The sequence below is a fragment of the Perca fluviatilis genome, chromosome 8, assembly GCF_010015445.1.
Source record: "Perca fluviatilis chromosome 8, GENO_Pfluv_1.0, whole genome shotgun sequence".
Classification (NCBI taxonomy): Eukaryota; Metazoa; Chordata; class Actinopteri; order Perciformes; family Percidae; genus Perca; species Perca fluviatilis.
The window spans coordinates 34,137,802-34,161,216 of record NC_053119.1 but is presented as its reverse complement, the minus strand read 5'-3'; the positions used below and the strand labels follow the sequence as shown (position 1 = coordinate 34,161,216).

Sequence of the window (23,415 nt, the reverse complement as noted above, 5' to 3'; positions counted from 1 at the left end):
AGGAAAAGAAAGATAGACACAAAAATTAATTAAATCAGTGGTATTTTATGAATTGATCTTGTGTTTTGAATGTAAAACCCTAATCTGCAAAGTAAAGAGTAAATACAGCCATTAGGTACAGTCAGGGGCGGAGCGAGGGGGCGGCTGCTGGGGCTCCAGCCCCGAATGTTTTCTCAAAGCACCAAATCTTTAAGGGTTTTAAAATAACGTCAGCTTTGTGTCATTTCCCCTCAGTCTCTCTGACTGGACTGGCTAATAAAAGGAGCAAAAGTTCTATTACTGGGGAAATATCGCCATTCATTCTGTGAACTCTATTAAAAATAGGTTTCAAGATCCGTAATGCTGTTTACGCCCAATTCCTACCCTACTTACAGTATGTCATGTTACTTTAAATAGTAACATCAAGCAATTTTTTGCCTTTTTTTTGGGTGGCAGAAGTGAAAAGTAGTCATCCTCAACATTTGTTGTGTTCTGGTTTCAGAATGATGAGGACAGTTGGAGAGCAATTGGATACAAAACAGGATGTTGATTTATATTCCTTGGCAACTCTGTTTTTTCCCCCCAAATGATGTACATATTTTTAGGCATTCTATTGTCAAATGGCATGAGAAATAGTGCATATAGCTGCCAGTAAATGGAACATGCCCCCGGAACCCCCCTTGGTTTGGGCTGAGCCCCGAAGGTTTACAAGCGTGTGGCTCAGGCCCTGGATGCAGTAAATGTAGTGCAGTCATTATTTCAATATATTCTTACATCACGTGTTCAGCACTTCAGTCGATATACTCAGATATTTTCAACATCTGCGCACAGTCATGAGGTAAGCACGGCCGTAGCCCGCTATGAGGTCACAGAGGTCCGGACCTCAGTAATTATTTCTTTTTAAAAAACACTGTATATCTGCATCTGAATGACGTGAAACCGTTTTCTTTCATGTACACTCTATGTTTGAAACTGACAGCTTTCTGTGCGGGGCCACAGGATGTGTTGGCCTACCTGAGCAGCACGGGAGCATCGGACCTCTTGCTTTTCATTTCGGCGCCCATGTTAACAGGTTAGAGCAGCCACACATGAGTAGGTGAGCCCCGCGAGAGGCGCACAGTTCTCAGCACAAATAGACAGTGAAAATGATCTGATATTAACATCATACCAGCAACATTCATATCTGACACCTTTTACTATAGTTTCAATGTATATAGCCTATCCATAGAATATTTCACAGACATAAAACTATAAATATATATTTATATATTTATTTTATAATTGAGCGCACACTTCTTAACCTTTTTCTATCACAAATACATTTAAGAGCATTTTAATGTTGTAATTTGTCAATGTGGAGCCAATTGTAGATACTTTTTATACTACTAGGTAGGTTAATAGTATAGCCTACTGCATCCTATCATTTAAGCATATCATATGTTTTTTTTATGTAAAAGATAACTGTCAAACCAATGTAGTGGATTAAAAAGTACACTATTTCCTTCTGACTTGTAGTGGAGTAGAAGAATGTAGTAGCACAAATGGAACTACTCAAGTAAAGTACAAGTACCACAAAACTGTACTTAAGTACAGTAGCTACTTGAGTAAATGTACTTAGTTACTTTCCACTACTAACTGTGACAAATTGTGCAGCTTTAATACGAAGTATTTTTGCCAACAGGTCCCTCTGTATGTATTCAATGATAGATAATGAGTTTCTGTGTAGCGTATTGCTGAGGTTGTGTTTGTAGGATACATTTCGGTATGCATTTTGCTCATACAATGCAGTAAATAAACATAAAAATTAAAATTCTGGACCTCAGTCATTTCTAAACCCTGGCTACGGCCCATGAGGTGAGACACATGTCTGCTGCCTGCGATCTCATCTGCATTTTCCCAAAGCTTTTCCAAAGGCCACACCTGAGTAATTCATCTGCACCTAGTCAGCTGGAAGAAATGTGATCCCATGTCAACTTAAGCAGCCTAATTTGTATGTGACACGTAATCACTGACCCGAGTAATGATTAACTCCCCAGTGTAGAGCACTTTCCTTTATATCATTTGACACAACATTTCCTAGAGGTGTTGAAGTGAATAACATTTGTGCGATCTGAAAAGCTTTTTCATCTGAGTCCTCACCGGAAATAAACACGCGTGGTGGTCATTGGGGGATTTCCTGTGGAGCGGCAACTTAACTCCTCTTTCAAAGCTGCTGCCTGGCTTTACTGACCCATGTGCTCACGTATGTATCAAACATGTATCAAAAAAAGGTGAATTGCATTGAAACTTAGTGACAAACATATTGGAATGCTGATTATCTGTGGTTATATGTCACTTGTTGGCCCTGACAGGGCAAAGACTACATCTTAAGCCATATTCAGCACATCGGTTTCTTATCTTTGGAAAGGATTTTCTTTAAAATCTAAATTTCCAATTTTTTTATTTTTTTAAATTTTTTTTACAGATGTTTCAAGGGCCTTAAAAGAATAGTTAGACTTTTCTGGAACTATGCTTATTGGCTGTCTTGCTGAATGTTAGCTGAGAAGATTTATGATGTATCAATCTTGTCATCTAACTCGGCGAGAAAGCGAATAGGCGTATTCCCTGCCTACCTATTTTCCATAACTATGCCGTTTTATAATAGGGTATTTACTGATCATAACACAAAAAAATGTAGAGGATTATTTTTCTGTCATTCTTTCCTTTCTTTTTAATGGTGCACAACAACATAGAGGAGGTGATAAACAAAAAAAATATCCATATAGGTTAAGACATTTTGCGCTTTTCCACTCAAAATGATTCAATGATCAAAACATTGCATGGGAAATACATCCAGGGAAAAACAAAAACAGAATAACATGACTATTACAGTGGTATACATATATGTAAATATATAAATACAATGTAAATATTTAAAAAAAAGGCTGGATGTATGGTATAAGTAGCTACTTAAGTGGCTGCTAGCTACTACTGTCTGATAATCACAGTTAAGAATGGGTGCTCTGCTAGTGAGCATTTTAATGTGCATTTGAATGTGTGTGGGGGGGAAAAAGAAAGAAAAAAGACATAACAAAATAAGAATAAGTATGACAAATTAAGCAGATGAATAAATAACAGGTATTTGTAAATGTACTGAATGGTCATGCTAGCATTTGGGATGCAAATGTAGATATATGATCAGAAATATCACATAAAAGCCATGACCATGAATGAGTTACAATATGTTTTATCATTGAGAATCGTATATCGCAACATACCTTCAGTTCGTTTGCTTCAATGTAGCCACTGCGATCTGTATCATATCGCCGCCATGCCTACAAGAAATATAAAAAAACAAAAAACAAAGGAGATATTGGATTGAAAGCAGTTTTTCAGCACTGATGCACAAAGCACAAAGACACTTTTCTCTTACATTCCTCCCCCAACATAAATTCTCTCTGATCGAACCCTCAGCTTGCTCCTTAACTGCGCCAAGAGTTTGATTTTTCTGGTGGGGAGAGCAGAAATTGTTCCAGAGGGGGACAGCCACAAAAGCCTGGATCATCCCTGTAATCACACAGTATTCAATACAATCCCAATCGCCCGCATACAGAGCAGAGGGCAACCAGAGACAGAGAGAAATGAGGGAGGGAGAGAAAGTCATTTTAATGAATGTTTTAATCTAGCAGCTGTCCCTGTCCGAAGGAAGGGCTCCTTATCAAAGATGGATGGCCTTCCCCCTTCTCCTTCTCCCCCTCTTCCCCCTCTGCTCCTCCTCTGGGCACTGCAAAGAGGAGCTACAGTGGTGTTATCCATTATATATGACTCTGAAAATAGAAGGTTCTGCTTCCTCTTTCTAACCCTTTAAAAAACAGTGCCCTTCAACAAAGACTGATTAATCCTCCTCTCTTGTTTTATGTTCTCAAACTAAGGCTCTCAGCTTCCCATCGACATTTCATTTACGTCCTTCTCTGTTCCTGCTTTCTCTTGTTTGCCCTTTGCATCCTTTTCTCTTCACACCTTCTCTTTCATTCATCCTCCTCCTGTCATTTCATTATTACTTTTCAACATGACACCCCGGAGACAAGGACATCCTCCTCCCCACATGTAATTGGTTTCTAATTGGCTCCATTCTTTCATTGCAGCCGATCTAACATGAAATCTGCCATTTTCTTATCTTCTAAATGTGTTTTGTGGAATAAAGGATTTCCTTTTCACGGGCGCCTTTCAACACACATCTTGTTCTGCTGAAGGCGTTTTGTTACTCATACAATCTTTTATTATTCATAATTCACCGCAGCACTATGTTTGTTAATACTGTACTTTGAACTTTTCATATATAAATGGTTTCTTAAACACACAACTTGACTGTTAGTAACAGAACAGACTTCTTATTTTCTGTGAGGTTTTGCTATCAACTAGTCACATACGATTGACTTGTGTGTAGCTAATGTCTGATTGCTCGTTAGCTAAATTGTTTTAGCTCAGCTAACTGTCACTTTTTTGCAGTGTTGGGGGTAACGTGTTACAAAGTAACGCAAAACTGTAATCAGATTACATTTGTGTGTAACACAGTAATGTAACGCATTACTGTTGATAACTCTGTAATCAGGACAATGGAATCGCCCTCTGGACATACTGGGCATGTAGTAGCTTTGAATGACGATCAAAACGCTTGTCTTTTACTGCGAACATTTTACTGTTATGCTACCACCTCCAAATGTGGTGTGAAACCGCTTAGCAAAAATTGCATTTAATGTGTTTTTTTTATGTCCAGACTTTCTAAAATCAATCTGGATATGCCAAAAAACGGATTTGGCAGTCTGAACAAGGCCTGAGATGCCCAGAGCAACTGCTTGACCGCAGCGCTATAAGAGGAGATAGTATGAAGAGGGTTGAGGTGGTGGTAGTCACGCATTGCCAGACCTTCTTCTACAGCGTTGTGGAGGAGGGTCTGGCTAGTCCAAACAGCATTCCAGGATAGGAGAAAAATGTGCTCTGGTTTATTGGCATTTCTTTAAACTAATCACAATCACCTTGGGCGGCGCTATGAGCCGGACGGAGTCCCAGTGCCGCTGCAAAATAGCCTCGGGAAGGAACTCGTTTTGGTAGAACGTGTACGTTCAAAAGTTGTTTTAGTCGTGCAACAGAAAACTCAGATTGGACAGATAGTCTAGCTAGCTGTTTGGATTTACCCTGCAGAGATCTGAGGAGGAGTTAAACATATTCCTTATAAATTCACCAGAGTTTAGAATGCCAACACAAAGAAAACGGAAGGTGACGGACATCCGGCCGAAATGAAGGACATGAGGCGGAATTTCCGGCGGCACCGGAGCAATCCCGGAAATGGAACGTCATCAATATAGACTAGGGTGGTGGTGGATGGGTCAAACACAGGAAATTCACCCAGGAGACTTGTGGTCGTGTCCAAAGTGACGTAGACTACGTAATTTAATTTTCTAAAGAACATTCTTAACTAAAGCCATGGACGAATGTATGTTAACCCAAACAATGATATTTTACTAAACCTTACCAAGTAACAAGTTTTGTTGCCTAAACCTCACCAAATAACAAACAAAACAAACATACCCTCCTTGGCAGAGGTAATAAAGTAATCCATTCAAGTAATCCTTATTTTAAAGAAGGTAACTGCATTCAGCATACCACCAATTTAAACTGTAACAGTTCTCATGTTTTGTATTTTAAATGCTGTACGTAATTCTATTACTTGTATTCCGTTTCTCCCCAACCCTGATCATGATTGATGTTGACGCTTTGAGTTTTGGGAGATGTGAATATCAGCTCCACTGCAAACCTCTGTGACCTACAGCCCGTAGCTCCTCTGCATGCACCAGCAGACATTCCCATGAATCTTTGGAGAACCATTTACAGCCTAAGTAATTAACACTGTCCAGTTACTGTACATAAATCATTAAAGCGAACGCTTCACATTAAATTAGCTTTTTCCTCTTTCAAGCCAATCTGTGTTTTGCAGCTGGTACAACTAGATCAGGAGGGTTTACTGTAGCACAATAATCAAAATGGTGAATGAAATTAGCCATTTCAAACTATTCACACCCCCTTTTTACTTTACTGAAGGGATTTACATTGCTGTCTTTTTCAAGATTTGTGCTTGCTAACTTGTCATGCCTTTATTTGTGCTCAGCCAATTCTACAGTATTTTTACTGCTATACTATGGTTCTACTATGTTCCTGATGGTCGTTCAATTTGTAATTCAACTGCTATATCTTCAAAGCAGAAATGGGCAACCATGTGCAATGGAGGCAGAGGGTGTGCGGTTTTCATTCCAGACTACTCCAGTTTATTTCACCAATTAGTACAACTTTGACTATACACAGGGAATTATTTCATGAAATTAGCTGGTAGGCAGGAATGAGAATATGCAGGCTGTCTCTTCTCCATGGATGACTGACTCTGGTCTATATTATATGGTTGGTTGCAGTGTGTCCAGCCTAATGGCATTTCTTAGTGAAAAACAAGAATGCAAAGAACGGATCAAATGACAATGAGTGCGGCAAGGGAGGACAGCAGCTCTGCAGTAAAAAAAAATATATCGGCCAATCCTAACACACTCAGAAACCCACGCTTACCGCCATAAACTCAGCACTGGAGCTGACAAACTCTCTGAAGCAGAGCAAGAAGTTCTCTTCAGTTGGAAGAATCTGGGCCAGCTAGAGAGAGAAATGACAGGAAAAAGGGAGTGGTGAGAACACAAGATGGCGGCATTGACATGCTGGGAGAGAGGAAGCAGACTGGGTATGGAGCTAAATCAGGGCCAAATGTTTTGTTAATTTGAAAAAAATATATAGTTGAAAAACTAAAGCTTGAAATTGAAAATTTAAGTTTTGGTCAAAACTTGAAAAAAATAAAACCATGTATTCAAACTAAAAATAAGTGTACCAATTTTTCTTTCAGTTTGAATAAAATTTAGATTCAATTCTGGAATTATTTAGAATAAATTATAAATTTTCAATTTTATATTTCTTTTAAGTTCCACATTTTATGTTTTCAGATTCAAAACTTATTTTTTTTACGGCTTCAAATCTGTTTTTCACTTTCAGATCATTTTTTTTCGGTTTCAGACTTTTGGCCCTGATTTTGCGTATGGGGCGTGGCTTCAACTCAGAAGGGCGTGGCATTATGAGTGACAGCCTAACAAAGAAGGCAGAAGACTCCTCTGTCATGTTGCCTTCAGGAAATGGTGTTACTGTGAGAACTATGACTGAATGCTTTCTATCCACTATATACATGTGCTTTTTACTTAACAAAGTGATGCCAGTGACAAAGTTCCATTTAAAAAATTGTTTTGGACAACACGTGGTACCAATTACACTATAAGAGCAATAAACTGTGCCAGATTGTGCAGTTCAGCAGGAACAATGACTTCTCCCACTTCCATGTACGACTTTGAATGTAGCACCACAGTATTCACTCGGCAGTCAGCGTAGCGTCTGCTCCGCCAAGGCAACCTGCTTACGTACAGGTAGGACATGTGAAAGATATTAGCCTTTTTGAATAGATACTTTGGGACATTATCCCCACAGTGGCAATTTTTTTGTCATTAACACATAAAGGGAAAATAGGTGGACAGCTGGAAATGAAGGATCACTAGCACTAAAGTTAGCATTAACTAACGTTAGCTTCACACTAGCTGATGTTTTTACACTAATTTCAGTGTCCAGCTCAAGTTTTTTTACTTTAACGTGTAGTGCTCTTTGTTAACCTCTGTTTGTCAGAATGACCATAACTTGACAGTGGCTGCCTGCAGCCGTACAGAGCCTTATAAATGTAAAACATTATAAGATAACTAACATTGCTAAGTTAATAGTGTTACCTTTTCATGGTTAGTTTAAACAACATCCTGGTCTGCTTTGTTAATCAAAGCTTTTATTAAGGACAAACACGGTCCAGAAAACAGACAGTAGACCTACAAATACAAAAAGTCAAGTTAGTGTATTCTGATACAGTTAGGCTGTGGTAGAAGCCTTCAGAGTTTGCCCACTTGGCATATTTTGTAAGGCATAACTGTCATGCTGTTACATGTAATGTTATGTGTGTAAAACGTACTTTATCAGGCCAGAGCATTAATGTAAAGTCATATTTGTCTACTCTGTAAAAAGAGACCTTCTTCACTGCAGCCACTGTCGAGTTATGGTCATTCTGACAAACAGAGGTTCACAAAGACCACTACACGTTAAAGTAAAAAAACTTGCTTTCAGCTGGACACTGAAATTAGTGTAAAAACCCCAGCTAGTGTGAAGCTAACGTTAGTTAATGCTAACTTTAGTGCTAGCGATGCTTGAATGCCAGCTTTGTCCAGCTGTCCACCTATTTTCCCTTTTATGTGTTAATCACAAAAAAAATGCCACTGCGGAGATAATATCGCAAAGTATCTATTCAAAAATGCTAATATCTTTCACATGTATTACCTGTGGGCTGGTGCCAGTGAATACTGTGGTGCTATAAGTCATACATGGAAGTGGGAGAAGTCATTGTTCCTGCTGAACTGCACAATCTGGCACAGTTTATTGCTCTTATAGTGTAATTGGTACCATGTGTTGTCCAAAAACATTTTTTAAATGGAACTTTGTCACTGGTATCAGTTTGTTAAGTAAAAAGCACATATATATAGTGGATAGAAAGCATTCAGTCATAGTTCTCACAGTAACACCATTTCCTGAAGGCAACATGACAGAGGAGTCTTCTGCCTTCTTTGTTAGGCTGTCACTCATAATGCCACGCCCCTCTGAGTTGAAACTACGCCCCCTACGCAAAATCAGGGCCAAAAGTCTGAAACCGAAAAAAAATGATCTGAAAGTGAAAAACAGATCTGAAACCGAAAAAAAAGATTTGAAACCGAAAAAAAAGATTTGAAGCCGTAAAAAAAATAAGTTTTGAATCTGAAAACATGAAATGTGAAACTGAAAAGAAATATAAAAGTGAAAAATGAAAATGTATAATTTATTCAAAATAATTCCAGAATTGAATCTAAATTTTATTCAAACTGAAAGAAAAATTGGTACACTTATTTTTTAGTTTGAATACATGGTTTTATTTTTTCCAAGTTTTGAACAAAAATTTCAATTTCAAGCTTTAGTTTTTCAACTATATATATTTTTTTCAAATTAACAAAACATTTGGCCCTGATTTAGCTCCATAACTGGGGAGCTTTTTGTCTGCAAAGCTTCAAATGAGCAACTTGTACATAAATAATAGAGAGCCGCGACCTCAGAAGCCGGGCAATGCCTGAATTAGATTTTTATCTATTTATTTCACAAACAAACCTTTTCACTTATTCTCTTATGTTGCTTGAAGTTTTTAGTTCAGACAAAACCTTCGCACCTGATTTTTACTCTGAACCCCTCTCTAATAACTTATTGGTAATGCAGAAGCCCTCCATCTCGCATCTCTTTCAAATCATGCTCCGGAAATGTTAAAATTGAGGGAAAGAAACATCCCAAACTGACGCTCCATTGAGACTATCAAAAGGACTGTATTTATGTAATCAATTGGAGGATTGACCAAGGCTCTGAATCCTCTCATTTGTACTGTATTCCTCTGTCCCTTTGAATTATCTTAGCTTTTTCTTTTTACATTTTTTTCTCACCCACCATAGAAAGCAGACAAAAAGCAGTTTCCCCCTGTTTCTAGTCTTTATGCTAAGCTAAGATAGCCAGCCGCTGGATATGAATATATGAGTGGTGTCAATCTTCTCATCTAATTCTCAGCAAGAAAGCGAATAAGCATATTTCCCAACATGTCAATATTCTTCCTTTTATAAAAAACATAATACAAGAAGCACCTCGACGCCTTACCTCTGACATCTCAATTCGTCCATCTTTGTTCTTGTCAAACTTCTGCATGAACTCCTTCATCTTTTCTCTGAATATGGGGTTTGAAGGGTCCTAGAAAATATGGTAACACTTTACAATAAGGGCCACAACATTTGAGTAGTTGTGAGTGAGTAGTAGAGTAACTCCTAATGTAATTTTATTCAGTAGTTATTGATACGTTAATTGAAAAACGAGTGAGGAACGAATCAGTAATGACTTGATAATTGATGAATTCGTTATAAGTAATTCCATAATCTAACTATAAATCTAGGATCCTCTGCATGTGTGTGTGTGTGTGTGTGTGTGTGTGTTGTCTTTCAAATATCTCGAGAACGGTTCATACAATTTACTAAACACTTGGCTTCCTGGGTACCCAATGAACTTGACATTTGGAATTTGGAGCAGTTTGGACACGTTGGATATTAACAAAATCTAAATGAAACTAAACAACCACACAATAAAGGTTACGGCAGAAGATAACGTCATCTTGGAGCTGGCCAAGCAAAGGGATGGGAGAGAAACGTGCTCTGGTTCATTGGCATTTCTTTAAACCAATTACAATCGTCTTGGGCAGCACTAGGTGCCGTAAAGAGCAACGGCTCTCTGCAAAATAGCCTCGGGAAGGAACTTGTTTTGGTGGAACGTGTACGTTCAAAGGTTGTTTTAGTCGTGCAACAGAAAACTCAGATTGGACAGATAGTCTAGCTAGCTGTCTGGATTTACCCTGCAGAGATCTGAGAAAAGGTTAACCGTAGTCCTCATAAATCAGCCGCAGTTTAAAATGTCAACACAAAGAAAGCCCAAGGTAACGGACATCGGGCCTAAATGAGTGAAATCCGGCGGAATTTCCGTCGACAACGGAGCAATCCCAGAAGTGGAACGTTGTGGATATTGACTAATCACGAGACAATCATGCAATTAATTGCGAATAAATATTTTAATCAATTGACAGCCCTATTATCACCGGCAACAGTTGTCTGCTAAGTTCACGTGTCTGCCTGTATTTAGCAGCACGGTGGCTCAGTGGTTAGCACTTCTGCTTCACAGCAAGAAGGTTCTGGGTTCAAAACCAGACCTTTCTGTGTGGAGTTTGCATGTTCCCCCTGTGCTTGGGTGCTCTGGTTTCTTCCCACCATAAAGACATGCTGGTGCGTTTACAGAAATATTGATTAATGTGCATTGTCCTAATCAAAAAAAATAATAATCTTAGCAGGACAGGTGTGAAGTGAGGATGATGAAGGCAGTGGCATCTCTGTTTTTCATCAGATAATGATGAGATATATCAGATAAAATGTTATGTAAAGTCAGTGGTTTTTGCGAGACTAGATTAACTGAAATGTTTAATATAATAATATAATGATGTGGGGGCCCCAGGCGAACAGCGTCTTGCTTTACTTTTCACCCTTTCTCTAACTAGGGATGTTTGCATTGGCAGTAGTAAAACTATTAAAGTGAAAAGAGAGGCATTATATCAGCCCAAAGTATTTACATTTACTTAATGTCTGTTCAAGGTGGAGCTTTCAACTCTATTATAATGTTGGATAGTTTCATGAATAATAATGCATCATATTTTAATTGTGATATTTTGTGATTAAAATCTGAATCCCCAACGTAACCAGTAACATTTATCTGTCAGGTACATGTAGCAGTACAATGTTTTCCTCTGAAATAAAAGTACACAGTAAGTTCGGACTCAAAACGTTTTTCTATTTTTGTTTTTGTATTTTTTCTTTTCTTTTCTTTTTTTCTGGACTCAGACTTGTCTCGGACTCGTCATCGAACTCGCCACATATTCTAGTTTGTCTTGACCGAGTCAAGCACATTATGCTTTGTTTCTATAAATTTCAGAAAACAGGTATTGATTTAATTCATAATCCATCTAGAACAGGCATCGAGATTGGTTGCCTGGTATACGCCTGGCTGCGTCATATACAGTACCTCAATTATCAGGTATCAATCATTTTGAATTTGGCCACAGACTCAATGTCAGCGAGCACTTTGCACTCTGGATTCTTCAGGATATATAATAAGTTCAAGAATGGGAACATTTTAGTGACACGTATGTTGTTACATTTTCCATTGGCAGTCCAGAATGTTGTTGTTACACCAGAATAAAAAGACTCAACATCTAAAATGTGAAGTTGCACTTTAGCTTTATGCTAGGTGTTTACATTAAATTGGTATACTTAAAGTAAATAATATGGCCTAATTGGATCCTTTCTTTCTTGGTCTTGACTGTCTCTCATTTGGACTCGGTCTTGACTTGGACTCAAACCATTTTGGACTCGGTCTTGACTTGGACTCAAACCATTTTGGACTCGGTCTCGACTAGTTCTGGTCTTGGACTTGTCTTGGACTTGATAAAGGTGGACTTGACTACGGCCCTGTGTTGTTAGTTCCTCATCCTTCCTCATTTGTTCCTTGGTAGCTACTCAAATTTTGTTCTCCATACAAGTTTAACCTGTGTGGTCATACAGGTGTCACAATTTCGATTTTAAATCGCAAATTCATCAAAATGAACTTTCGATTTCGACTATCGAAATCAAAAGCAGGATTGGCGCTTTTTGAAAAACTCAAACTGCTGTTGTAAAGTACCCTTTTGCCATCTAGCTCTTATTGTGACATTGCCGTCACTGCTGAAAAGAAAATGTTAAAATCATAAGTTGAATCGTGACCTTAAATTCGAAAGTCAAATCGAATCGTGGATTTGAAGAATCGTGACACCCCTAGTGTTCAGTATGTGCATCTGTGTTTAATCTCTAGTCCTTGAACTCACCACCCCTGCTCCTCTCCGGGCCATCTCCAGCTCCCTGAAGAAGTTCTCCAGTTCCTTTCCCTCAATGTAGCCATTACCTGGGAGACAGACAGATCATAAACCTACGTCATCACAACATACCACAAAGGGCTTATTTCAGTATTTCTCCAAAAAACCATCAGCGCAGATGTGGTGACAGTGTCATAGTGTCAAACAGATCCCAGTATGGCTCAGTTTTACCCCAGTATTGATTCAAACATGAGCTTTTTTTTACCAGTAACTCTTTTCCTTCCACTCTGGCTCAACAGAGTAGACTATTGACTGATACGATGCAAACTGATCACTCCTCAAAGACTGTGTTCACAGGGTTGTATACAAGGAGAAGCTCTGTACTGCATGGCAAATAGCTTTTCTAGGATTTTAAAGGTGATGATCCACAGGCAGCTTCTTTTATTACACGGAAATCAATTCTGCCTCCAGCAGGGAGTTTGGCAAATGGGACAAATCAATATGGATAACGTGTACTGTGACAATTTTATGCCTGAATTTGTTTTTTCAAGATCATCTACATTTGTGAAAGTGATGATATGTTGTCGTGAGGGACTTAACTGAAGTTTTTAAATGAACGCCTGCCAATAATTTTGACCGACTGAGTGACACTTTTGTCAAACGGTGCTTGTCCTAAGATGATGTCCATTACGTTATTTTTGCATTCTCTGGTGACAAATGTAGCTTGGGGACAGCTGATTTTCTTCTTACCTTATTTCACTTACTCCTGGTGCTCTATTGCCCTGACAGTAGAGCTATTCTGTGAACCCGTGCCAATATTCTATCAACAAGCGTGCTGAATGGCTGGACAGATGGCTCCAAACGATGTGACTAGCTGCTTCAATAAAACCCTGGAAGGCAGAGCTGCCTCATTAATCACTAACAAAGATTATTATGCCATCCACTTCCTCTCCTCTCCCTCTAACGCGCCGTCTTTTTCTGTCATCTTCTATCTAACTCCCTCTCCTTATCCAACCAACATCTTAGCATCTTTGTTCTATACATGGACATTGCTGTGTGTGTGTGTGTGTGTGTGTGTGTGTGTGTGTGTGTGTGTGTGTGTGTGTGTGTGTGTGTGTGTGTGTGTGTGTGTGTGCGTGCGTGCATGCGTGCATGTGTGGATGCATGTGTTCCTTAGTGATGATATCAAAACTCATGAATATAAGCTCCGCTGTTACAATAAGTGGGACAGTAAAATGCCTCGCTGCTATCGAGCCTCCTTCCTGTGGGTCTTATTGACATTTAGCACTCTGGAAAGAAATGGCCTGTTTGATAATTAAAGAGAGTAAGATGTGACGTGTGTAACTGCAAAGCAAATAACATGACAATAAAAATAGATTTAGGAATACGGTAGATTATGCCGGAGCGCTGTCATACTTTCAGTAAATGCGGCAATAGAACCATACACCCCATTATATTTGTGCATACGGGAGCATCTGTTTGTACTGTGCTTTTTCAGATGTAGGATAAGTAGTTTCTGTTCCAATCAGCCTCTAAGCCACAACAATATGCTTAGGGTACCATATGGTTATTCTATGAAATGCTATATGTGCTGCAGCCAGTGTGTCTATGTTTCAGTAAACTGTCCCAAATCCATCAAATGAACCCGCTACCAACCTGCTTTCATATACTTAAGTCTCCCTGCACAAGCACTTAAAACGTGCACCAACCAGCAAGATAAAAAGGTTCAAAAAATCAAATACACACTCTTTTGGATACTGCGTCATTATAGTCCCAGGAGATGCTGGCAAAGACGCTTCACTCCTCTGGTTCTGATTCTAAAATTCAACCGCAACACAGGAAAACTCTCAAAGTGGGCACTAAGTGCATATTTAAAGCCTATATAAAGTGCATTTGCCTTTCAAAGGCTGCCCTGCCTATTCAAATAGTTTGTGTTGAGATCACAGGGTCATTCAGGAAGTGGATTTTGCTTAATATTCCCAAATTTCCATATCCAGGTTAATAAAAAAAAATAAAAAAAATTGACAGCAAATGCTCTATAATTAGCAAAAGAAAAACTGCAGTTGTTTCCCTTTTCAGCTTTGAAGTGATTGAATTGAGAAAGTCCTGACAGAAACAGCAGAGAAAGATGAGAGGGACGCAGAGCGCAGGAGCTGCGAGAGACGCAATCCAGATGAGATGTGATCCTGGGCCAACAGGGGAATATGTGGTTTCATCATCTCTAGATGCATTGCCTCCTGTGTATTTTTATCTGCATCTCAAGAGATGTTTACTCAATCTGAGCAAACAAATTAGCTCTCCTTTTTTTTTTTTCTGCTGAGCCAGAAGACACTCCCAGTAATGAGAGCAGGAATCAAACACTGTAGCCAAATCTGTTGATGCACACTGTTTGTATTTGATTTGCAAAGTGGCTCATTGCAAAGCACAATATGTAAAGTACCTCAGCATTAGGACTTAAACACCTGGTTGGGTAGGACGGATAAGCAGGCCAAAAGAGTAAAAACAATAACAGTAATAACAACTTTGTCTGCACATGGCACATATGCTCAGCGCCTCCACCCCAACTCCCCATTCTGCCCTGATTTCCCTGTGGAATTAATCTCAACATGTGTGCAGGCAACAAAACACATTACATTAACGATTGACTTCCCAGGAGTATGTGTGTAAAACAAAGAGGTGTAACACACTCACCTTGTTTGCAGGTGTATTTTTTATATTTTTTTTTTTACATCTCAACAAAGTTGACTGAACGAGCAAGACTGAGGACCTTCTGTTTAATAATAACCAGTTGCAGCCAGGAATCAGAGTGATCACTTAGTCTGACTCTTAAAGTTTTCAAAGAAAAACCAAAAATTGTCTCCTTTTTTAGGTTGACTACTGTGGACTTTTGAGTGTATCCAAATGCTCCTCAAATGGGTTTCATCAGCACTTTTATCAGTTAACAAAGTGTCCTTAATCCACAGAAAAGGATTTCCATAATTAGACCCTATAAGAGGCTTCCATCTCTATGGAAGCCACAGCGGTGACATGCCTGATGAATTTGTTGAAGAAAAAAAAAAAAAAAAGAAACTTGTCTCATGTCATACTGCCATGCACACAGAGATATTTGCAGAGTGAGAGAGACTGACTAAGGTGACAAATCTGTACGGAGATAAAACAGGAAAACAGGACGGATGCAAAGAAAAGACACCGATCGAGATTGAGAACAGAATGTGTTCGAGGAGGAGGAGGAGGAGGAGGAGGAGTGGGTCGCTGAATAAATGAGTACATGGGACGATTTCATGTTGACGGATAGCCCATCACATCAGTATCACATGAGTCCATTTTTATACCCAGGACACTTCCACTGCGTAACACACCTGAGACACTGCCCATGATGATTGGAAACCGATATCAATACCAAGAGAGCATCGATCAGGCAGTTACTTTACTGATTAGGTTAAAGACCCTGTAATTAAATGACGCATTGATTGCAATATAGCACGATAATTGCGTGTTTAAATCAAAAGCTTCATTATTGGAAAATGACACTGAATTGACAGAGGAATGACGGCTACACCAACTTAAACTTCGACTTATTCACCGTTTATGGCTCATTGAATATGTGATATATAGTCTTTAAGTGAGTATATGAATTATTTTAGGACGCTTTTCATGAGAAATAATGCATCTGCCTAGGTGCATTTCAATCGAAAATTAAATTAAATAAACTCATACCACGTGGTGCCGGGAGTGGTTTATCACATCAGAAATACATTAGAAAAACGTCGAACTTTTATAAGGGTTGCAGTGATCTAAATATCGAAAATATCAGCTCCTTAACAATAAGGCATGAACATGTCCCTTTTGGCTACTTTATTTCCTATCACACATGGGACTTATACGATGACAAAGAATATTATCACTTGCCTAATTAAAGACAACATAGTTCCTATAATAATAGTTCATATTATATCATATATCAGTTTTATCTCAGGAATAAGGAATATATTCCTAATATATCACAGCAAAACTCAACTGAGATTACAGAACATTACATTACGTATTTTTCCATCCTAATATTCCTAAATACTCGCTTTAACATCCCATAATGACACACTTTTGCTGTGGTATTATAACAAGCTTAGAATAACAGACATTATAATGTTATTCTAAGCTTGATAACGGTTTTACAATATTGTAGGAGGATACATTAAAAAAAAAAATCATGCATTTCCCTGTATAATTAGGCTATTATTATCGTTCCTTCAATCGGCTGCATATGTTTCATTCAGTAATGTTACGTGAAATTTTGAGTTTGGAATAACTTTTAGGAAGGTAAAAAAAAAAAAAAGTGTCCTACCATCAGCGTCGAAATGTTTCCAAATGTCGAGGAACTGGGACGCGGTGACCTCGGCCAAGTGCAGGTGAGGAGGCTGCTGTGCTTTGTTTGCCATGATGCTTTCGACGGATGCTGCTGCAGGTCAGACGCCCAAAAAATCCGCTGCTAACTTTTCTGTGTCTCTTGCTCAAACACACCCCACACTGTGGCCCCGGCGCGCCGCCCGCCGCTTTTTAACGCCGGCGCAGGAGGGGCAGCACCGCGGCACTGCCGCTGGGGGCGCACAGCCGCCGACCACATCCATCTGAATCAACCTCTCTCTCTCTCTCTCTCTCTCTCTCTCTCTCTCTCTCTCTCTCTCTCTCTCTCTCTCTCTCTCTCTCTGTGTGTGTGTGTGTGTGTTTGTGCTTTCAAGCTTGATCTGGTGGTGTGATAGCACTGCAGTGGACAGACTGATGTGTGTGTAGCCTATGTGTGAGGGAAAGATAGGAGAGATGCAGGTAGTGAGCAGATAGTTTTTTTTGTTGCATCATCATGCTTTACAGTAGATCCTGTGTGTGTGTGTGTGTGTGTGTGTGTGTGTGTGTGTGTGTGTGTGTGTGTGTGTGTGTGTGTGTGTGTGTGTGTGTGTGTGTGTGTGTGTGTGTGTGTGTGTGTGAATCACCACATCTATGTATGCACGTGAAATGCATGCGTGTGAGCAGCCCTGTGCTCCATCCTACATCTCTGTGTGTATCTAGGCGTGCAGCTCCCCGAGCCTGTCTGCCAGTGTGTGAGGCTTCACAGACTTAATTAGAACTCACACACTAATCACATTTCCCACACTGCCTCCAGTCAGCAGTGATTAGCCCACATAATGAATGTAAATTCTGAAAAAAAAAAAAAATAAGGTAAAAAGATCTTTTTCATTAATGGCCAGTCTGCTGTGCAAAGGGGCAGGCTACTCCACAGATCCTATTAGGAGAATGAGGATGAAAAAAATGGACTCATCTATTTCTTCAAGTCATTTACTGCAAGATGTGATAATATTCAGGATGAACTAATATGACTGTAATGAGCAGGAGGGCAAGTATCCCTAGAAGCAGTGTCCTTCCGTTGAATGAAATCGGCAAAAAGACATCTTTTTTAACAAAGAAGAAAAAGAAAATTATAATATCTTTCAATTGACTCTCTGGTGTTAAGAGAACTATGTGTGATAAAGTGTTGTTAACTAATGTTGGTAATTACATCTGTTAAAACGTCTGCTGTGAAAAGAGCAAGTTCTACGTAATCAACTGTGCAATATTATTTGGTCAAAACCTAGATGTGTTATCTAACTTTAAATAGAGGAATCTGTGTGCATGTGTGTGCGTGTGTGTGCTTGCGCATGTGTGTGTGCGCATGTGTGTGTGTGTGTCTGTTGTCTTTAAAATATCTCGAAAACCATTCATCCAATCTACTTCACACTTGGCGGGTATATTGCTGGGTACCCGATGAAATTGGTGTTGACATTTTCGAAATTATGATTTAACGTAAGAAAACATAAGAAAAAAAAACTAGTTAGCAAGCGAGCACAGAGGTTTAAACAGGTAGCTGAAAGTAATGAATACATGGTAGAATGAAACAGCTAAAAGTAGGCTAATTGCTAAACAGTTCATGATGATGATTAGTTATAAGTAGTACTGGATAAATGGTTGAAATAGTTAGCTAAAAGTAATGGATAAATGTTCAAATATTCAGCTTCACTCTACGTAGCCATACTAGTAGCTTAGTAGGATAGTAGTAGTACATTGCTGAACAAACCAACCTAAATATAGACAGGTCAATTGTATAAAAAACTTAACAATATTCACTTTTATGTAATGAATAGTTTTATAAATTTAGACCATACATTGTGAATCGATGAAGGGGTACATGAGTCATTCAACAGGGCTGTGGGGGTACCAAGGTTGGGAACCACTGCTATAAATCAAGGTTGCCCCAGCCGAAGCTGAGGCAGTGTCTACAAATAATTAAGATGATCCAGACAAATCAAGTTGGCATCATCATGCACACAGATGCATTGCTCAACTTGACCTGTCACATCTTCTCTGTGGAGTAGTCATTTTCCAGATCTACTCTGCATGTTGGTACAGTACAGTGCTGACACAATGCTGGCAGCCAAACTCCTTTTTGGAGGCAGCGTGTGAAAGCATAGACAGTTAAAGAACTGGACAAAGTGACGTCGTTGCTTTCTACGGAGATGAGTGAAGTATTGTAGAAGCACTTTTCCGGTGATGGCTGAGCGTTACTGCGCAGCCTCCAACTGAGCTTGCCGACGTAGATGTGACGTGAGCAACCTGTCTGAAAGTTGCAAGTCTTCTGGTAGCTGTGCCAAGAGAAATCTCAATCATTCCGAATCTTGTAGGTATATGTAAGGAGATAACATAGGCACAGGCTAATTATTGCTAACTAATCTAAGCTAATGTACTATACGGTAATTCCTCTACAATGCGACAGTAAGTTGCGTGTTTATGGGCAGTGCTTATAGCCTATTTTTACAAAAACGTCTGCTACGGAGCCATAATGTGAGATACAAGGTAATGGAGCCTTTTATACATTGTCGTGATTTTTTAGAAATAAACAATGGACAAATAGAGTCTTTAAACGCTTCAGATGTAAAGTTATTCGCTGTCAAAGTGACGCCAAAATGAATGGGAGTCAATGGAATGCTAACTTCAGGTGATGGCTTAATAGCAACAAAATGGCTCCATAGGCGGTACACTTTGTGGACGCTCGCTTACCCCCTTGTGTGAAAGTCAGTGGAGACATTCCCTTGATGCTATTTGTTACGCTTCCAAAAAGTCACATTCACTAACAGGAGCTCTGATGTCTCATATAGACTGTGTGAGCTCAGGTACATGACAGCGCAAAGGAACAGCTTGTGTGTGTGTGTGTGTGTGTGTGTGTGTGTGTGTGTGTGTGTGTGTGTGTGTGTGTGTGTGTGTGTGTGTGTGTGTGTGTGTGTGTGTGTGTGTGACAGTGTTCAAGAGTGTAAACTCAGCAGAACTGTCCCGCTCTATTTCCTCAGTTTCTCTGTTCACCCTATAATAATCAATAGCGAGCTCTGGGCTCAGTTGGCACGGCAACAATATATAGATCAACATTACATTACGGATGAGGCCTGTCGCCAGCCTGCAGGGATTGCCAACTCAAACACACTTCATTCGCCTCTCTTAATTTGTTTAGTCACTCCTATCGTCTGTCTTTTTGTGTTTGGTTCACCACTTCCCTCTATTGAAAGCAGAGAGCCTGTTATTTGCATCCCACATGCATATCTTGTAGACATCTCACTTTTCACCATGAAGCTGAGTTGTGAGGCATCTATGCCAATATGTACAAATACAATCCGGCCCAGTAAGGTGTTGTGTTTGTGTTGTCGGGCTGCCTGGTTCATTTGTATTAATATTTCAGCTCCTCAGAGGGCTACACCTCTACATGCTGTATGCAGATGAATTATGTAACAGAAAGGAGCGGGGCACGGAACAGCCATTTCCACTTCATCTCAATCTCACAGCGTCTTCATCTGTTTGAGGTGCGTTTAAAGTGAAGGATTGAGCGGATGAAGCTGAAGATAGAGAGAGTGGATGTGTTGATGAGGTGTGTGTGCGTGTTTTTCTCCTTTTCGCACATATCGCCCTGTTCACTGATCAGTATTGATAGGGAGCATCTCTCTTTTTCTCTTTGAAAACAGCCATATTGATGGATTTTGGAGACATGACTCCTCACTCAAACACAAACACACACACACACACAGACACACACACACACACACACACACACGCATACACACACACGCATATAGACATGTGTACTCCTCCATGACAGAAAATACCAGCGTCCAAATGTCATCTGCAATTTTCTTTTTATTTGACAGCAACAACATTTGGTATGAAAATAAGTTTATCTTGTAAGTAAATTAGAGTCTAACCTGAGACCTGGATACAGTAAATACTGTATGATTTAACTGAGCACAAAATATATAGACCAGAGGATTAAGTCTAGTCAATACAAACATGTGGGAGACTTTGTAAACCAAAAAGACTAAGCTGAAAACAAAATGCAAACTTTGGAGTTGTGCCCATACAGGAAAAAAATGTATGCCTGGTAGTTCATCTTAAAATGAATTACTTGTAGGTAAATTACGAGTTTCCCTGTTTATTGTGTATGGAGCAGATCCAGATTTTGTGTTACAATGATGGAAGGCTTCACTCTGAATGGAATTCTCCCTTAAGACTTCTATTAGCATCTTGATGTTAAGCCTGATACAACTGGTCTAAGAGGCGCACTGCTGATCTAGGATTTCTCTGACCTTTGCGGCTCTAATGAATTAGACAGTCAAGGGGACCTGGCAGGAGGTTCCACATCAGTGCAGAGAAGATTGAAAATTGCAGCAGCTATTATAGCCCTCTCTGATTTTACACTGTTGTGATCTCTTGGTGTACAAAAAAAGCTGATCTGAATGCAATCCACCCCAGAAAAAAACCTATTACATCACGTCTGCTGGATCAGATTGCCCTTTGATTTTAGGTATTTCCTCCAGAATGTAGGCTACTGTTCTTATATTGCGATTCTATTGTAGACAAGCTTTTCAGAAAGTGATTCAGCTAAAACATGGAATCTGACAAGGATTAGGATTGACATGCCATTTCCATTTTGTCATATTTTTTCATCAATAAATACATTAGATCATTAAAATAAGTGATTTGCCTACTTCAAATCTAATTAGTAGCAAGTATTATTTAACATTGTTAATAACAAGCAATCACAAAATAAAGGAAATCTGCCAGTTGATCCTATTTGATTGCAATACTTATTTAATATATTCTCTCTAATCATTTTATGTGGATTCACTTCTAAAACCCTGCTAGAGAAGTAATTGGCTTTTTCCTCTATCCCTGCACCAACATGTCAAGGCCAACACATAGTGCACAGTGTCTCTGGAATACATCTTAATCTAGTAGTGAGCAGCATAAACTGACCATACAATTGTCTAATATGAATATAAATATAAAGGTTCAGCCACCAGAGAGGTCCCAGTCTTTTTGTATGCTACCACTGCCTTAACAGGTCCCTGTATTGTAAAGGGAAAACCCAAACAACCCTGTAGCACTAAAGCAGGTAGGAATACAGTACATACCAATGAGGGTTGTAAGATAGCCACCACTTTATTCCTATTGCATTAATTGATCCATGATCTGGGAGAACATGGGCATTTTAAATATGGGAACTGTTTACTGTATTCACAAGTAGCCACCCCAATACTCTGGATTTGGATTCAAATACACACAGCAAAAGTCAAAGTTTTTTTTTCCTCCAGTGGTTTAAATTCCTTAGCTCGCAGCAATGATGTAAAGTGTACTCCAAGATGTGTCAGTACACTGTGACATCACTGCTGGGTGTGGGTACAGGTATATACTTCTGACCACACCAACCACAGGCAACAGTGATGCTTGCCGTGGTCCGTCCGTGGAATCTACTTGAGACTTTCAACCAGCAAAGGCTGGTGCAACAGTGTGATTCAGCCTGGTGTTAAATTACTCTCTAAGTGTTTCAAGGGTTTTGGTAATCATGTACTAATTATCCTTATTTGCCCCAAACGATTGGACAGTGCTAAACCAAAAACGGTCAAAAATAAATAAATAAATGAAGCCGAAGCATGACTTCTATTAAAACTTTTACATTAATGGCTAACTGCTAATTGTTGCTCTTTCAATTCATAGATATCACACCTCCAAAGGACAAATTTAACTAGCTGTTAGAAATAGGGTTGTCGCGGTTTGACTGTAAGTTCACGGTTCGATTACATTTTCAATGAAAAAAAATGTTCAGGGGTGACGGCAATGCCACAATTAGAGCCACTAGATGGCAGAAAGGTACTTTAAAACAACAGTTTGACTTTCTCAGAGTTAGTGGAATTTAGCTTATTCATCGTAATCGAGAAGATTAAAAGTCGATACATACCTTTTCATCTCGTGTACGTAGCCGTTGTTCGACGGCTCCAGCATTAGCTTAGCCCAGCACAGATCCTGGAGGTAACTGGTTCTAACTAGCCTACTGTCTGAATTGGTAAAGTGACAAAATACGCTAACATGTTCCTATTTACATGTTGTGATTTGTAAGCGTGTAAAAACAACGCAACATGAGACACAGCCATCTTCTATCCGTAAAACAAACCGGGAACTATATTCTCAGACAGGCTTGCTGCGAGCATATCACTCCGCCCAAGTACTATATTCTTCCGCCTGAGAATATAGTTCCCGGTTTGTTTACGGTTAGAAGATGGCTGTGTCTCATGTTACGTTGTTTTTTGTACACGCTGTGACTCTACAAATCACAACATGTAAATAGGAACATGTTGGCATTATTTTGTCACTTATTCGGAGCAGTAGGATTACTGGAACCATTCACCTGCCTGTTCTGAGATGGGCTGATGCCGCTGGAGCCATCAGACAGCTTTACAGCACGCACGGAGATGAGAAGGGTATGTATCGACTTG

The 23,415-nt window shown here is 39.4% G+C and overlaps 1 protein-coding gene across 1 annotated transcript in view; it reads right to left on the bottom strand.

Annotated features, from left to right (window-relative positions):
* calb2a (calbindin 2a) overlaps positions 1–17,116 on the bottom strand; it is a 28,940-nt gene extending 11,824 nt beyond the window's left edge. Inside the window, exons 1-5 of the mRNA XM_039809554.1 lie at positions 16,920–17,116; positions 12,590–12,666; positions 9,796–9,885; positions 6,571–6,651; positions 3,237–3,293 (exon numbers count right to left, since the gene is read on the bottom strand). Of these exons, the coding sequence (XP_039665488.1) occupies positions 3,237–3,293; positions 6,571–6,651; positions 9,796–9,885; positions 12,590–12,666; positions 16,920–17,013 (399 nt within the window). The 5' untranslated portion in view covers positions 17,014–17,116. The remainder of the gene's footprint in view (positions 1–3,236; positions 3,294–6,570; positions 6,652–9,795; positions 9,886–12,589; positions 12,667–16,919) is intronic.
* Positions 17,117–23,415: the final 6,299 nt, after the last annotated feature.